The sequence below is a fragment of the Trichosurus vulpecula genome, chromosome 2, assembly GCF_011100635.1.
Source record: "Trichosurus vulpecula isolate mTriVul1 chromosome 2, mTriVul1.pri, whole genome shotgun sequence".
Taxonomy (NCBI): Eukaryota; Metazoa; Chordata; class Mammalia; order Diprotodontia; family Phalangeridae; genus Trichosurus; species Trichosurus vulpecula.
The window spans coordinates 352,606,727-352,625,900 of NC_050574.1; the positions used below are offsets into that span (position 1 = coordinate 352,606,727).

Below are 19,174 nucleotides of genomic sequence, written 5' to 3' on the forward strand. Positions count from 1 at the left end.
CTTAATCCAGAATGAATTTACAGATTTTTATTATGGTAGCAAGAAAGCAAAAAGAACTTCAAGGTGACTTATGTTTCAGGAATGTGACAGCAAGATAATTGAGGAAATACAGAAGATAATGGAGAATCAGAAAGAGAATCACAGAATCCTAAGGCAAGATATTGCAATGGTCAGGAAGTGTCATGCCCTTATTTAAAAGACAAGGAAACTGAGTCTCAGCAAAAATTGAACTTCAATATAAAAACATCGATACAATCTGAAAATATGATCTAGAAGTATGACTTTTAGTTTCACTTAAAATTAGATATTTAAGAGTTTAAAATGTCACATTTGAACATAAACACAAGCCAAGCTTAGAATAAGTGAGATAATTAGCCAATGTAATTGCTTCCCATTATTTGTTTTCACTTTCATAATCACAGTTACTGGTTCTGGGTGTTCAGATTTAGAAGCATATGATAGAAGAGTCATCGAATAGTTCCAGTTTATAAAACATTTTAAAAATCAGCAGTTCCATTTTCCAAAGCAGCTAAATTTAAGTGAATAAAAGGGAAAAAAAGTTTACATGTTTCTATAGGTCACTTGATACATACCTGCTTTGTCCCTCTTTCAATGAGTGCTAATCCATATATAAATAGTAATGTCAGATAATAGTCCACATTTAACTGTCTCTAAAAATAAAAAGATGTTTTAAAAGATCATTTCCTGAGATTTATGAGATTTGATCAAGCTCTCTAGACTGAGCAATAGCTAAGACTTGTCAAGTAACAATTTATGCAGTAAAAATGATTGTCAACCATTAATTATTGCAGAGAAATAATAAAATGCCACTTGAGATGCATTTGACAAGTTGACCTGGGGGTGGAGAGAAAGATATTTATGCAAATTAGAAGAGTCAAAAGTCTTGAAACAAAACATTCCCCAGAATTAGAAGAAATATAAAAAAGGAATACCAATGAGGTTTATTTGTTATAATTCCAAACACATAAAGAGTTTCTGCTTACCATTTAAACCATTCCCCTTCTTAAAAGTCCCAGTTTTGCATAGGACTTTGTAGCTTTCTATCAAGAAACTCCATAATACAAAAAGGTCCTCAGCTCACCCTATTCTGCAAAAAGGCTTCTTTCATTTAGGACAAGAAATAGAGCCATGTTTATTCTGTAATTAGAGAGTTTAAGCATTTCAATGTACAGGGGATAGTCCCATTTCAAAATCATCCCACCCTCCTAGCAGGTGTTGGGATTGATGAGTTCTGTGGTTCCTTCCAATTTAAAAAATAAGTTTATTGATATTTTGCATTAATATCAGCTACACCCTCCAATGCATCTCTGTTGAGTGGACTGTGGAGACCATGAAAACAAAAGCATTTGGAGCCACCTAACCATGTCCTGTTCTCTCCCACCTTTAATGCCTTTGCTCATGGGATTTCCTGTCTGAAAAGTCCTCCCTTCCCCCATTTCACCTGATGTATTCCTACCCATCCTTTAAAATGCAACTCAAATGTCGCCTCCTACACGAAGCTTTCCCAGATGCTCTGTGTTGTGAACAGCCTCTTTCCTTAGGCAATAGATAGTATTTTATTCTTACATTCCTCCCTCTCTTATGTTCTCATGGTATGGTGACATACACAAATTCCAATGGTAACTCGTAGGTTCATGGATACAGAGCTGCAGTTGGAAGAGACCTCCGAGGCCATCTAATCCAATGGAAACTGAAGCCCAGTAGACATAGTGATTCACAAAGGTCCTAAACAAGAGAGGTAGAATCTGACCTCAGGTCTTCTGATTCTAGAGCCAGAGCTGTTTCCATTGTACCCACATCTAACTACAGTCATCTATGTTCCTGCTTTATAGTTAGTGTGCCACAGCTGACAGAGAGATGGGCTTGAGCACAGAAGACCTGGGTTCAAATCCTACTTTAATAATAATATGACCCTGGAAAAGTTACCTAACTCTATGTGTCTCAGGCAATTCCCTAGGACTTAGCTACTGATGATTAGCTATTTGCAATTGTGGAAAAAAAAATTACTATACACACAATTCCCAGGCTGATCTAATCACAGAACATACTTCACATATTCAAGCATGCTTGTCTTATTCCCTTACTAGACTATAAGTTTCAAGAGGGCAGGAATGGAGTCTTAACTAAACTTCATATCTCTTTCCATACCTAGAACACTACTCTGCATACAGTAGGTATTTAATAAAATGTCTCTTGGATGAAGATATAGAGGTAAAAACTTCTATCCTGTAACCACATCAGAGGGAAAAATCAGTTTAAAAAAAAGCTGGGAAAGAAAGTGGAGCTTCATCTCCCCACAAATGAGAAAATCCCTAACAGTAGTTTGGATTTCTCATTACTTCGGAAGAACTTCTTGGTAGAGAAGGCAAACAGACAGGGCCCACTGTAGACGTCAGTGGCATAATCAGGCAGGCACCATATGGTGGAAGGAGACATTGTCTACGTGCTCTGCTCTTTGAAGTCAGAGAGGGATTGCCTATAACCTCAAAGCAGGCATATATGGGATTTGGCCTGATGAAAAGTATAGTACAAGTTAATTGCTTCATAGTTCCAAAAAGGAAAGACTTACATTACAATTAGCAGCTCGAATTTTCTCAAGTGTCATATCCAGCTGGGTGATCAATACCTCCAAAGATAGACTGGGAACTGCTGGCACCCCTCTGAGATTGTCAGCTGCACCATCATCATCCTGTGGAGAAAGTTGAATAGAAAATATTTTTAAACTAGCATCAGTGTCTATGTATTTTATTTTTAAATGCTTCTACTAAAGTTTCTTTGTATAAAGTGTCCAAATATATGAGGGACACTTCCAGTGCTTACAGCAATGACAGGGTCACTCATTCCCATTCCAGTTAGAAGGTGTGAATCCCACTCAGTCTTCCAGGCTTTACTTGTGATAGGCTGTCTGTCAGCAAGAATTTATTATGTCTTTATGGGCAGCTAGGTGGCTTAGTGGATAGTGTTGGGCCTGGAGTCAGGAAGACACCTTCCTGAATTCAAATGCGGCCTCAGACACTTACTAGCTGTGTGACCCTGGGCAAGCCACTTCACCCAGTTTGCCTCAGTTTCTTCATCTATAAAATGAGCCTGAGAAGGAAATGGCTAAGCCACTCTAGTATTTTTGCCAAGAAAATCCCAAATGGGGTCACAAAGAGTCAGACACAACTGAAAAATGACTGAACAACATTATGTGTTTACCATGTGCCAAGAACTGTGCTAAGCACTGAAGAGGTAAAGAAGGGGGAAGAAAACAATAACAACCATGGTCCCTACCTTCAAGGAGCTCACATTCTAAACGAGAGAGATGGCATGCAAACCATTATGTACATACAAGATATACACAGTGTAACTAGGACAGTTATCAGCAGGTGGCAGTAGTCAAGCATTTATACAGTGACTGAGCTAGATAGATGGATGGACGGATGGACACATATGTATGTATATATGCCAGGCACTATGCTAAGCTCTAGGGATACAAAGAAAAGCACTAAACAGACAGTCCCTGCTCTGAAGGAGCTCACAGTCCAATGAGGGAAATCTACACAAAATATATTCAAACTATATTGTATATAGTCAACAGGAGGAAGGCACTTAGCATTAAGAAGAATCAAGAAAAGAAAGGCTTCTTATAAACCAGTGAGATTTTGGTGGGGCCTGAAGGGGGCCAGAGAGACCAGAAGATAGAGATGAAGAAGAAGAGAAGCCCAAGCATGGGAGACAGCCAGTGAAAATGCCTGGAGTCAGGAGATGAAGCATCTTGTCTCAGAAACAGCAAGGAGGCCAGTGTCACTGGGTCACGGGGGTAGGGAGATATAAGAAGACTGGAAATATGGGAAGGAGCCAGCACCAAGCAACCTAGAGCTAGCAGCACTCAGGAGCCTCAGGTCTGGACTTCAGAATGAGCTGACCTTCACATCATTCTGTTACAGCACATGCTGATGTTTCACGCTTAAGGAACTATATGGCTGTGTGGGATCATCACTTTTACTGGAAGTAACACTACTTATTCAAGATTTATATCTACTCACAGCTATGGCCTTCCATAGAGTAATATTCGACATACATCCTTTATCCACAGCATTAGTAGAAAGTGGTACATTAATAGTAGGATGCAAGGTGTTCAGACAGTCCAAAGAACAGACTAATGACAGAGACTTCTTTCCCTTAATCCAACCACAATGCTTTTCTCCAGTGCCCCATTTACACTCTGGAAAAGGGATCTTTCCATAAACACGATAGGCACCTGTCTCCATGACAATCTCCCCACCAATAATAACGAACTTTGGTTTACAAAGTATACTGATGTTTTTCAAACATCAATTTTGTATATATCAATCAAACAAGCAATTGGCATTTCTTGAGCACCTACTATGTGCCATGCTGTGACATCTAAGTGCTAAGGATACAAAGACAAACATTAAATAGTCCTGGCCCTCAAGCAGCTCACATTCCACTGGGGCAGATAACATGCACATAAATAAGTACAGAATATATACAAAGCAAACACAAGGAAACACTGGGAGGGAGAGTACTAGGAATCAGGAGGATCAAGAATTGCTCCATGTAACAGAGGTAGCTTAAGAGTCTGAAGACCTGGGTTTCAAATATCACCTCTGGGGGTTTGCTACCTGTGTGAAGCTCAGCAAGTCACTTAACTTCCCTCTGCCTCAGGTTCCTCAATTACAAAATGAGAGCATTGGACCAGAAAGCCTCTGAGGTCCCTTCAAACCATAGAACTATGATCCTATGATTCCAAGAGAGATGAGCAGAGAGTACATTCCAGGCATGGAAGATGGTCAGTATTAAGTCATTGATACAGATGAAGTGTCAAGTGTGAACAACACCCTTTACAATCATAACTAATCAGCTGGAGCCACATGGTACTAGGGAAAGAGCAACGGACCTGGGTCAAAGGACCTGGCCAAAAATCCTACTTTGACCTCTTTACCATCTGTACAACGTGGGCAAGTCACTAAACCTCTTTGGGTCTCAATGTCTTCAAATATAAAATGAAAAGTTGAGTTAAATGGCTTCTAAGGGCCTTCCTGGCTTTAAAGCTAAGATTCTATAACTAAGGTACACAGGAGGGAAGTTTAATTTTCCATTACATAAAAAAATGAAAAAAATACAATTAAGCTAGTGGTTATTTACAAAAGATACCAAGCAAAGACCAAATGGTTTTAAATATTCAAATGCGATCCAACAATTATTAAGCTCCTACTATGTTCAGAGTAGTATGCTAAGAAGTAGAGGAAGTTTTTAAAAGTTTAGATGAAAATGCCCTCTGCTCTCATGAAGGTAGTAGTTGATCATTACCGATGTATACAGATTCACAGTGACCAAATGGAGAATGAAGCTTTCTAATTAATAGCTTATGGCATCATACCAATTAAATTATGTATGCTCTCAAGAAGAAATGGTCTATACAAAGTTGCTGTTAGGAGGGGCAAGCTAAGTGACACTGGGCCTGAAGTGAGAAAGAGTAATCTCCCTGAGTTCAAATCCAGCCTCAGACACTTGCTAGCTGTGTGAACCTGGGCAAGTCACTTAACCCTGTTTGCCTCAGTTTCCTCATCTGTAAAATGAGCTGGAGAAGGAAATGGCAAACCACTCCAGTAGCTTTGCCAAGAAAACCCCAAATGGGGTCATGAAGAGTCTGACATGACCGAAACGACTCACCAACAACAAAGGAATTTTTAAGTGGCTATCTACACTGAATTCTTTCCTCATTTCTTTAAAATAAATTTTATTTTCCATTGAAAAGTACAAGCATTACAATATAGAAAGAAAACCACATATCAGTACTTCAATAGAGCTGTGATCTCATGGATGTACATGTCCTGGGTTTTGTTTTTAATATTTAGATCACTGACCCATTTAGATGTTATTATAGTGAACAGTGCATTGCTGATTTGCTCCCAGTCTCTGCCAAAGTGCTATAGAGTTTTCAAAGAAGATTTTATTGAATAAAGAATACTTTCCCTAGAGTTCTAGAATCCAGAGTTTCTCAAACATTAGATTACTTTATGTATCTGGTTCTAGCTCATCATGATTTAATCTATTTCGCTGATCTACTGTCCAGTTTCTAGACAGCACCAGAGTTTGACATGTTCAGCTTTCTCCTAAAGATTTTTAGTTTTTTTCCCCCAATATAAAGCAACTTATTCAAATTCCACATCTGAAAGCTACATGTTTTTATTTCCTGCATCAATAAACATTCAGTTATATAATTTAAAAAAGGAAAGTGTTATATTATTAACAATTGTTTCAAGCCATGTCTACTATACAAGAATGATGATTTTAAGGCTACAAAAAGCCTACAATGCAGTTAATGTAAAAACCTTTCCATTAGCAATGTTTATCATACTATCTCCACCTTGAGAACATTGTACACTGAAAATTAAAGATAAATTTTCAGATATTAATATTTAAGTAATATTTGACATTCTCTATTTGTGTTCCACATCTAATTCCTGAGCAGGTAGATGGTTCGGTGGATAGAGCACAGGGCCTGGAGTCAGAATGACTTGAGTTCAAATCCAGCCTAACAGGCTTACTAACTGTGTGACCCTGGGCAAGCCACTTAACCTCTGTCTGCCTCAGTTTCTTCAACTGTAAGAGAGGATCACAATAGCACCTACCTCGCAGGATTATTGTAAGGATCAAATGAAATAATATCTGTAAAGCATTTCACACAGTGCTTGGCACAAAATACATCTTTAATAAATGCTTGTCTCCCACTTACCTATCCTCACCAAATGAAAATAATTAAATGGTTACAGAATCAAAGCACCATTTCATGGCATTAAAAAGTCAACAATTAGTTGTTAGAATAAGTAGTTGGAAGACATATCTTATTTTTGAAAACATATTTTACTGCTACCTCTTGTTAAAGTCCTGGCTTCCCAACTGGACACAACCCAAGACCACCCAATCCACCACCCATTATGCCTCAGATACCACACTCCTCCTCTCTGAGATCAGAGCCTCCAACAGCTGCCCTTCACCTCAACAGGCCAGCCCAAGACTCAAAACTGCCAGGATCTCATTTTCACTAAAGATAAGCTCAGATTGCTCATTAAAACTTGAAAAAAACTGATATACCCTCAATATTCACTGAAAGCTAGAGTGTGACCCTGGGCAAGTCACTTTACCCTGTTTGCCTCAGCTTCCTCATCTGTAAAATGAGCTGGAGAAGGAAATGGCAAAGCACTCTAGTATCTTTGCCAAGAAAATTCCAAATGGGGTAAGGAAGAGTTAGACACAACTGAAAAACCAGCTGAATAACAAGGGAGTGTAAGTCCCAAGCAAAAGGTACTATAATCCCTAAAACTAGCAAAATTCTACTCTTCCTCTTCTAGTCCTAGCTATGCAGAAGCCCACCAGCCTGAAATGAAAAACAGCTGCTTCTCACTGTTCCACAGCAATCAACACCCACCCAGCTCAAGTCTATGGTTCCCAGGTGCCCATCCAATCTGTCTGCCCCATGGATTGTGCTGTCTGAGATTCCTGCTGTACCATGAACAGCTTAGAACCTTTTTTCTCACACTTTTTCATTTTCTTGTACTCGATAAACACCTAGTTTTCCCGCGAAAACGCTGCATTCCTGTCCATCTTCTCCAGCACTAGTTACACCGTCACTCATCTCCTCCTCCTTTTCCTTACACTGGTCCTGGATGGACAGCTGGCTTTTTGCTCCCTGTTGTCATTTGCCAACATTCTAGCTGCCTTACTCACTCCTCTGTCATTCTTCGAGGTTCACTGTCCAGATGTATCATCTAATCCAGATCAAGGGGCAGTTATTTACCAGGCCTGGGTCATTCTCCCTCCTTTCACAAGGAATTCAGTACTTGGTTTCAAAGTCTTCTACTCTACTCTAACACTTGCCCTTATACCTGGGGACTTCTATATACTTGTTAAAGTTCTCACAAACAACCAGAAATCCTAGTTCCTCAGTCTCCTCAACCATGACCAATTTCTTCACTCATAGTCTTTTATTATTCCACCTTTCCTTTTGCCTTACTACCCTTTTTGGTTGTTGAGTTATTTCAGTCCTGACTCTTTGTGACCCCATTTGGGGTGTTCTTGACAAAGATACTGGAGTGCTTTGCCATTTCCTTCTCCAGCTCATTTTACAGATGAGGAAACTGAGGCAAACAGGGTTAAGTGACTTGTCCAGGGTCATACATATCTGAGGCAAGATTTGAACTCAGAAAGATGAGGCTTCCTGACTTCAGGTCCAGTGATCTATTCAGTGTGCCACATAGCTGCCCCTTACTACCCCTAACTCTGTTCTTTATCCTCATCTCCATTTATTCCATTTCTCAATCCTTTCCCAGACCATTATCACTGTACTAGCTACACGCTTAACCCTTTGATGAACCAACTCAATTGCACTCTATCCTCTGCCCTTAATTCCCTTGTTCCAGTACAATAGGGCTGATCAGGCCTTGTCAAACCTCCACCCACCCTGGATTACCCCCATCTTCTGCTTCCTTCATTACTACTCACACGCTGCTGAATAAAGCTAGAGAACATCACAAAACTGGGCTGACTCCGTTCATTACAAATTTGTTACCTAATCTCAACTGAGTCCTTACTGTAGCAAGACAAGCATTCTATTCTTCCCTAAATGATTCACTCTCTCACTGTCGAAAGCAGCTGATCCAGACACTGTGATCTCTTCAAGCCTCTGACCACCCTCTCAGCTAAAGAACGTAACTCATACTTCATCCCCCCAAAAAACTGAGGCCACTCACTGAGGCCCCCTTCTTTTCCCCTTCTCATCTCATATGATTCAAACATCTTTCCCTAGTATTTTCCCCTTCATTCTGGTCTCAGACAAAGAAGTGATAAAGAGATGGCTATTCTCCTTGCCATCATTTCTTTTATATGAGCCACTGATCAAATCCCCTCCTGACTTTCCCAGCAAATTGTCTCCATGAGCATTCCCATTTCCCCCTACCTCTCTCTCCCTCTCTCTCTCTCTCTCCATATGTATACATTCATACATGCATAAACACACACTCCTTCCTTGCCACCTACAAACATGCCCATTTATCTCTGTATCTTAAAAAAAATCACTTGATCCTACCATCTCCAATAGCTATTGCTCCATATTTCTCCTCCCCTTCAGGTTAAACTCTTTGGGAAACCAGGCTCTACTTGGTACCTCCCTTTACTCTTCTCTTACTCAAAACTGTCTGCAATCTGACTTCCCATCACATCATTCACCTGAGACTGTGCTCTTCAAAGTTATCAGTGAGCTCTTAATTAACAAACCTAATGACCTTTTCTCGATCATCAGTCTTCATGACTTGCTGGCACTCTAGATCACCTTCTCTTCCGGAATACTTTCTCCATTCTGGATTTTCATGACATTGCTATCTCTTGGCTGCCCTCCTATTAGTCTCCTTTGCTGGTTCTTTCACCCAGGACATGCTGACTAAGCATGCATGTCCCCCAAGGTTCTGTCCTGGTCCTTTATCTCATTTCATTGTATTGCTCAGTTAGTGATCTCATCACCTCTCATAGGTTCAGTTATCCCTCTATGCTGGTAATTCCTAGATCTATATATCAAATCCCGTTGTCTCTCTCCAGTCACAGTCCTGCACCACCAACTGCCTCTTGGAAATCTCCAACCGGATATCCTGCAGGCAACTCAAACTCATTTTGTCCAAAACAGAAGTCATTACCTTGCCTCTAAAACCTCCTTTTTTCTAGACTTACGGAAGAGTGAACAGACCCTGGTTAGAAAAGGAGCATGTCAAAGCTCTCGTGCTAATCAGTAACGGCCTCGAACCCACTCCCAGCCTGATAGCAAGATAGGAAAATCCAGTGTTTTAAAAAAAAAAAGGTACTGCTTCTAAGCAAAAAAATAAGAATTCTTAAAAAATAAATGTATTAAAAATGAAATAATTCAACAATACAATGTGCAAAACAGAAGAACAGAGCAGAGCATATATCAACTACACTTATATGAAAAGAAAACTGTACAGGGGATAGATGAATGTACAAAAAGAAATATCTTAAAGGGGACACAGAGGCAGTGGCTATCAATTTGCTAGGGAAATTTTATGTTCTGGTTTTGATGATGCAAATAGCTGGAAAGTTTGTTTTGGTGCTACTTAATGTTAAGGTTATAACAAACCACTTATTTAAAAAAAAAGGGAGGGGAAGCCTATTACACTCATATATTAGCATTCCATCCAAGCAACATGGCAAAATACTAAATTTTAGTATTTTGGAAATACTTAGAAAACTATGGGGCTAGATTTGCCTTTCAAAGAAGTTGGTTCCTAGCAGGAGAACTTCAAAAGTAGGCTGTTTAAAGTAAAGGCTCCACCAGTAGACAAAGTCTGAGGAACATCAGAGCAGATGTTAAGTGGGAGAGACCAAAGTAAACACCAGGAAGGAACTAATCTGCATCTGCTGCTCTGTCCGGTTTTAACTCCAGGGAACAAGATGCCCCTCCCACTCCTAAACTCATCACCATACTGCTAAATCAAGGTTACACAGACACCATCTTCATCAGCCTCCTCTCCCTTCATAGTAGAGGGCTGGAAGATGGAGTACCAAACTCCTCCCAATGCCTTCCTTTATCAAGGGCAGAACCTTAGGTTCACCTAAGTTGGATTTCATCTCCACCTAACAAGATAAGTGTCCTCCCTCCCACCCCTCTCTTTCCTGCTTCCTTTTGTGTGTCTCCCCTCCCCACCCCCATTCTATTGTAAGCTCCTTGGGGGCAAGGAGTATCTTTTTATTTTATTTATGTATTTATTGTATCCTCAATGCTTGGCATAGTATCTAGCACATAGTAGGTACTTAATAAATGTTTATTGGATTAGACTGGAGAGAGAAAGTTAATGATTTTATTGCCATCCAAAAGGGTTTGTGTGAAACCCCAAATTTGTAATTTGCGAATTCATGATTTTGCTCCTGGGGTAATTATTTTGGGCAACAGACTTGCTGGATTGCTGTAAACCATCACCATTTGATTTCACAATCAGGGTACATACAGACATGAACAGAGAAACATGTACAAAGTCACCCTGAGTACCTACACTATTCTAGGTTTTTTTTTTTCATTTCCAAGGGTTAGTAATAGTGTTCCACAGAAACAATATGATAATATTTCACAGGAAAGACAGATGTGCTATTTCTAAGACATAGTGGTTTTACCTCTCTAAATTAGGGAAAGTAACTAGTGCAAAAGACAAAACAGCACATTTCCTCTAAGTTGGGAAAACACACATTCAATTTAGATATGACATAGAGATTCTTGCACATCTGCTGTTGTTCAGGCATGTCCAACTCTTCGTGACCCCATACTGGAGTGGTTTGCCGTTTCCTTCTCCAGCTCATTTTGCAGATGTTAGAAGTAAAGCAAACAGGGTTAAGTGACTTGTCCAGGGTCACACAGCTATTAAGTCTCTGAGGTTGGATTTGAACTCATGAAGATGAGTCTTCCTTATTCCTCCAACCCACAAAATGGAAAACCAGTATTTTGTTTATTTAAACACAAATCTCATTTCTCAAAGACATTTCAGCTATTAATTATTCTTAACATAACATCTTTAGGAATTATAATCACTCTCTTATAGGTGAAGAAACAAGCCAAGAAAGAGAAAGTAACTGGTGTGTGTTAAAATAAAGTGACTACTTGTAGACCTGGGATTATAATACTGGACCTTCCAGTTTACTTTTTGTTCTCCATATAACATATTCACGACAAGGTCTCTGAAGGAAAACAGCCACTTAAACCTACTTTCTAAATAACAAATGCCCAATTATTGAAAAGGCCTCTCAGGACAGGAAAGATTATGATCTCTCCTGCATTTAATAATAGCTGGCATTAATATTGTGCCTACTCTGTGTCAGACTCTCTGCCAAGCGGTTTACAAATATTATCTCATTTGAGCCTCACAACAACTGTGGGAGGTAGGTTATATTATCTCCTTTTATTGCAGAGAAAACTGTGACAAAATTTACAGAGAAGGAAGAGGAAAATAAAACATCCCAATAGAATTATACTTCTACTAAAACACCCCCATAACCAAACAAATTAGGCTTTTACCTGTACCACTTGCAAGGACAAAGCTGTATGTATAAATTCCTTGATGTGAGGATTCAAACCTCTGGGGACTGCTGAAATCACTTTCAAAACCCTTCTCAATTCCAATAGTCCCTTACTGGTTATGGGATCTTCACGTGTGTTTTTTTCCTGTTCAACATAAAACAAATGTGAGTCAATTATTTCACTGCATATATTCCAATTTTCCTTACTACCGATCCCTCTTCTTAAGCCACCAGATGACAACCTGAACATACAAGAGCCTGGCACATAGCTGAATATTACCAGTTCGTACTTTATGTCACTTGTTAGTACATTATTGGTTGCACATTGTCTCTCTCATTAGACTGTGACTTCCTTGAGAATAGGGGCTGCCTTTTACCTTTCTTTTACTCTCTAGCTAAGCACAGCGCCTGGTACAGTAAAAGACAATATATTTTAATCAACTGACTGACATAGTAGGTACTTAATAAATGATTATTGATTAATACTATGGACAGTGTTCATGTTCTAGACTTAGTGACAACACACCAAAAAATGCCAGTTGTTCTTTAACATTTATATTTTGCCTTTGCTACTGTTCGGTTGTTTCAGTCATGTCCAGCTCTTCATGACCCTATTTGGGACTTTCTTGCCATTTCCTTCTCATTTTACAGATGAGAAAACTGAGGCAAACAGGGTTAAGCAACCTGCTCCAGGTCACACAGCTAGTAAGTGTCTGAGGCCAGATTTGAACTCAGGAAGAAGAGTCTTCCTAACTCCAGGCCCAGCACTCTATCCACTGCACCACCTAGCTGCCCCATATTTTGCCTATGGATACATAAAGCTTGGATAAAGAAAACCTCAACATGTGGAGGACCTTGATTTTTCAAAATGGGAACTTGCCACAGATACAGATCACAGTCCTTACATAACTCATAGGATCAGAGATTAAGGGACCTTGGAGTCCACAGAGTCCAACCCCATCATTTTAAACATAAAAAAAAAAACAACTGAGGCACAGAGTGCTTAAAGTAACTTGCCCAGGGTTACAGAGCTAGTATCCTCAACAGGCTTACAAGTCCAGTGCCCTAACCACTACACTATGCTATCTCTGGTCTTAAAGAGTTGTCTGACGCTCAAAGAAATTAAATGACTTGTCCATGGTTACAGAGAGAGTAAATATAAGATACAGAGATTTGAACTCAGGTCTGCCTGATTCTAAATCTTTTATTCGACACTATGCCATGCTGGGTCAAGAATATCCACTTTTGCAAAATTGCTTCAGTCACTAAATACAGAACTGTTTAAACTGGTTAAACGATAACCAAAGTGTAAAATATGGCATTATAACAACTTCTTTGTAGAAAACAAAGCCCCAGTCAGTTAGAAGTGATGACAAAGCATCCTAATGGCCTACTCTCAGAAGGACTTGCTCTTCAAGTCTTCCTTTAAAAACCTCCCTCAGATATTGCAGTGGGACCATCTGATATTCCCAAGCTGAATATTTATTAGTGACATGTCTGAACTGCTACTAAAAAGGAAGCTAAGTTCAAACAAAAAAATATCCTGCAGGCATCTTACTGCATACACTAAACCATTATTCATTTTAATGACAGGGGACAATGAATATTATGCAAATTAAGTATAACTTAAGTTTCCCAATAACACTTTACTTGCTTTTGTTGTAGAATTAAAACATTGCACCTTTTTGACCAATCCATACAGTAACTAACTTGTGAGACCTCAGGACCCTCTGTCTGGTTTTATTATCTGTATAAGCGACTGTGAAAAAACTGCAAATATCAGTGTGTAACTGGTTTTTTTTTTCCAAATTGCCCAAATGAACTCAATGATATGAAAAAGTGGCCTCAACTCATAATGCTATTCTCCTTCCTTCACCAGTACTCTGAATCCCATGCCTCTTTCCCCAATCGGTGGCCTTTGTTCCTTTCTTCTCTCTCACTAGTATTACTAACTTTCCTTTCCTCACAATGCCCTTCCTCACTGCCTAGAACATTCCTCTCTCCCCAACCCAAAAGTCCTTTAAGAAATTCAATACCTATTGAAGTGCTTCCTGTGTGCAAAGCATAGTACTAGTTGGTGGGGCTACAAAGACAAAAAAAAAGGCAATCATCCCTGCCCTTGAGGAGCTCATATTCTGCCATCCCCACACTTGACATTCCTCTACTGCTCAACTGTTTGAAAGCATAGAACCAAAGAATTGCTTTGAAGCCACGGCAACTACATTTTGGATAATTTCTGCAGAGAGCAATTCAGGCTAAAGAGAGGCACGAGTTCAGAAACAGGAAAGCAGAGCTGTCAGTTGACCTGATATCATCATTCTGTCCCTTGCCCTGCCCCAAGCCATGCCCCATTTGGTTCCAAAATGTATTTATGTAAGTACCCTAGCAGAACCTAGAGACAGGAAAATCTATAACATGAACCAACAGAAGATTAATGATTTACTTTTAAACAGAAGAATTTAGGGTTATGCCAGGCTGACAACATCAGCTCATCCATTTTTTAAAGAATGCTACATTAACTTGTATGAAAATTTTGTTGAAATGATATGTTATCATTCCCAAACTCGAAGCTCTTGGCATGGAAACTCCCTCCACCAACACAGACAGCAACCTATCCATGGCATTTAGGAAACTGATTGAAGTATACAGAAATTAAGTGACTTGGTCACACAGCTAGCAAGTATCAAAAATGCTATTCAATGGACAAAGGATATGAACAGGCAGTTTTCACATGAAGAAATCAAAGCTATCTTATATAGTCATATAAAAATGCTCTAAATCACTACTTATTAGAGAAATGCAAATTAAAGTAACTTTGAGGTACCACCTCACACCTATCAGATTAGCTAATACCACAGAAAAGGAAAATGATCGATGCTGAAGGGGATGGGGGGAAATCAGGACATTCACGTACTGTTGGTGGAGTTATAAACTGATCCAAATGCTCTGGGGAGCAATATGGAACTATGCCCAAAGGGCTATAAAACTGTGCATACTCTTTGATCCAGCAATACCACTACTATGTCTATATAGCAAAGAGATTTTTTTTAAAGGGGGGGAGGGGAAGGACCTAATTGAATAAAAATATTTGCAGCAGCTCTTTTTGTAGTGGCAAAGAATTAGAAATTGAGGGGAAGGCCATCAACTGGGGGAATGGTCAGTCACCACAAGTTGTGGTATATGATTGTAGTGGAATACTACAGCCCTATAAGAAATGATGAGCAGGCAGATTTCAGAAAAACCTGGAAAGACTTAAACAAACTAATACAAAGTGAAGGGAGCAGAACCAGGAGAACACTGTACACAGTGACAGCAATACTGAATGATGATCAACTCTGAATGATTTAGCTGTTCTCAGCAATACAATGCTCTAAGATAATTCCAAAGGACTCATGATGAAAAATACTATCCACCTCCTGAGAAAGAACTGATGGGGTTTGAATGCATATTGACGCATACTATTTTTTACTTTCTTTTTTTCATGTTTTTTTTTCCCTTTGGGTCCTGTCTTCTTTCATAACAGGACTAATATGGTAATACGTTCTGCATGACTGAATATGTATAACCTATATCAGGAGAAGAAGAACAAAGAGAGGGAGGGGAAAAATTTGGAACCCAAAAAAATTTTTAAATGAATGTTAAAAATTGACTTTACATGTCAATGTGGGGGGGGGCATAAAATATTATTTTATATACTAAACATGGGAAAGGGAAAGGGAAGGAAAAAAGGAAAGATACTTCAGTCTGAACTCTGAATCGATCAACTCTCTATCTGGCAGCAAGTAGCATGTTTCATCATGAGTACTTTGGGATCATGGTTGGCCATTATGTTGATTAGAGTTTCCAGGCTTTTCAAGCTGATTTCTCTTCACAATATTGTTATCATTGTATAAATTGTTCTCCTGGTTCTGCTCAATTCCCCTTGCATCAGTTCATGCAAGACTTAATACGTTACCATCATTCACATCTAATTATGTCAACTAACTCTTCTCTTAAAAATCGCACACACCACAGAAAAGATCCAATGTCTAAAGCACAATTCTGATCATGTCAATGATGAAATGTCACAGCATGTGTCCCAACTCAAGAACCTCCCTAGTACCCAGTGAATAAGCTAAAATCCTTAACCTGGCATTCAAGGCTCTCCACAATCTAGCCCCTAAACCTGCTTTTCAAGACTTATTATTAGTGTGATTAAGTGGAATGAGCACTTAAGTTTGGAGGCAGGAGACCAGGGTTCACATTCCTATACTGCCTCTCATTACCCATGTGACCTTGGACAAGTCATTTAACCACTCTGGACTTCAGTTTCCTCATAAAAGGGTTGAGCTAGACAACCTCTGGGCTCCCTTCTAGTCCTAAATTTATGATCCTATTCACTGACCTCCAATTCCCCTGACATGGCTAAATTAGAACACTTGCCCTTTCTGGACATTCACCAGTCTCTCCCAGTTCTAAAATTCTGTTCGTGTTGACACCTCTCTCTGGGATGCCCCCCGCTATTTTTGCCTATAGAAATCCTACTTATCCCTCAAGACCCAATGCAAATAGCACCTTTTCAGTAAAACTTTTCCTGATTCTCTTCAGTCCACAGTGACATTTTCCTTTTCCAAACTTCCATTGCACTGTTTCTGTTTCCCTCAACAACCACCACATTCTGCCTTGTAGTGTAGTTACATATATATATATATATATATATATATATATATATATATATACATATATATATATACACACATACATACATACATACATACATACATACATATATATATATACATATCCTATCCTGATAGCACACAATAGGCATTCAACCAATAGTTGGTGAATGAAGTTGTAAAGAAGCTTCACCTTATGACATAAGTTCTTAACTTTTTTGTGTCATAGGTCCCTTTGGCAGTCTGGTAAAATCTATTGGACTCTGCAGAATCATGTTTTTTTTTAATGTGAAGAATTACAAAGGAAACCCAAAGTTGGTGAAAATAAAGATGTAGATTGTTTTCCCATCCAAATTCACAGACTCCCTCAAATTCTAACGGACCCCTTCTAGTCCCAGGTTAGGAGCTCTTATCACATGGGTTGGGCTAGATAGCTGCTGAGGTTCATTCCAATTCTCAAATTCTGTGATTCTTTTCATCAAACATTTTATAAAGCTATCTTAATGTAGTAATGATTTATAGAAATGTTGTAGTAATTTGGTCTTGGCACAATAAAAAAAGAGCTTATTAATGCTTACTGATTGATTTTAAACCTATGTAGCTGTACAATATTTCATTCTCTCAATTACAGCCAAAGACAAATGATAAAGTAGAACACTTTTAACTGCTACACTGTAATTCTCTTAATAATCATCATTCAAGGAAGAGTTTATACTCTAACTTATTTTCTTCCACAGCATTTATGTATTGCTAATATACTTCGCTGAAACAAAACATATCTGCCTTCAAAACATTAGGCCCTCAATCCACCTTTGGAAAGTTGATGCCACAACGCAACAGGTTGTAATGTTGATAATTTATCCCTCTGCCCCATACAGTTGTTTATAAAGGTTTTCTTTTATCAATTTGATTCTCATAATTCTTGCTTTAGCTCAATTTGCTTATACTTCTTATTTCAAGTGTGGTATGTTCTCCTTAACAATCATAGAGCTGGAGTAGCTAGGTAGCACAATGGATAGAGCGCTAGCCCTGGAGTCAAGAGGACCTAAGTTTAAATCTAGCCTCAGACACTTGACAATTTACCAGCTGTGTGATCCTGGGCAAGTCATTTAACTCCAATTGCCTCCAAAAATAAATAAATAAGTCATGTAGCTAATGAGTGTTGGACTTACTGTTATTTTATATATAATCATTTAGTATCTATATACCCCCCCGAACAATACATTATATTGCTTCAGATTTAAATCCATTTACTAACAATTAGGATCAATCTTCATAATAAGACTATAACTATGATTAAAATACATCATAAGATCCACCAAATAACTGTATTGCCACCAACTGTGGGAGTTGGTGAGTTATAAGTTAAGAGGCTTGTTTCTGAGACTCATTTTTCTCCTGTGGAGATAGAAGCTGTATTAACAAAGCTGAAGGAAAGGGAAACTACACATTTAAACTTTAACATCCATCCATCCAATCATTCAACAAATACTCAAGGAGCATCTACTTTGCTAAGTGCTGTCATCAGTCTGTAAACTCCAAGAGAGAAAGTACCATACTGGGCAGAGGCCACTAAATGGAACCCAAGTTATGCTGCCCTGAACATTCAGACAAAAGATACAAGTAACAACAGAGTGTGCTCGCATAACTTCAGAGATTTATTTTTTTTTAGATCTATTGTCAAGGTATGTTCCAAGATAAGATTCAGCCTAATATCCTACAGCTTCTACCTTTTAATCAATGGAGCTGAACAGTGAGAACTGATGTTCACAATAATAACTCACACTTACATTGTACTTTAAGGTTTACAAAGTATTTTCCTCATAACAAGGCTGGAAAGTAAATAATACAAGATAATCTTCATTTTATAGATGAGGAAATTGAAGCTTAAAGAGAGTAACTGCTGGGCTAGCCACTGTCGAAATGACCAAATTCAATTTATTTCTGACTCCGCTCTTTCTAAATTTTTTTTATTTTTATTTTCAGTTCCAAACTTTCTCCTCCCTCCAGCCTCTACCACACCCACTGAAAAAGCAAATAGCACTCTTATACTGACCTTGATACAGTATAAGCTTCTAAACCACCAAAGAAGCATTCATTTATATTCACTATGCAATATTCTATTTACTGAGGCAGGGAAAGGGTTTCCTATAAAGATTATATAACAGATGTTGAAATAGAAAGTTCAACTGATTTCTCATCCCCATCAATGTTTTTACTATTATCTGAAAAGTCCTTTAATAACTAGCTAAAACAATTAAGTTTTACTCTTACCATTTGATTAGCGGATGTCTTCGTTTGTCTCTCAGTTTTTCTCTCAGTGTGATTCTCCATAGTTGAACTCCTAGTATGAGGTTCAATGGAAGCTAAAAGAGAAAAGTTTATTCGAAACACAGAATACAGTCATCTTGGTTAAC

At 38.7% G+C, this 19,174-nt stretch overlaps 1 protein-coding gene across 1 annotated transcript in view; it reads right to left on the reverse strand.

Moving 5' to 3' along the window:
- Positions 1 to 19,174, reverse strand: part of DZIP3 (DAZ interacting zinc finger protein 3) — a 115,638-nt gene that overhangs the window by 88,788 nt on the left and 7,676 nt on the right. Inside the window, exons 2-5 of the mRNA XM_036746157.1 lie at positions 19,032 to 19,123; positions 12,098 to 12,244; positions 2,591 to 2,710; positions 594 to 671 (exon numbers count right to left, since the gene is read on the reverse strand). Of these exons, the coding sequence (XP_036602052.1) occupies positions 594 to 671; positions 2,591 to 2,710; positions 12,098 to 12,244; positions 19,032 to 19,091 (405 nt within the window). The 5' untranslated portion in view covers positions 19,092 to 19,123. The remainder of the gene's footprint in view (positions 1 to 593; positions 672 to 2,590; positions 2,711 to 12,097; positions 12,245 to 19,031; positions 19,124 to 19,174) is intronic.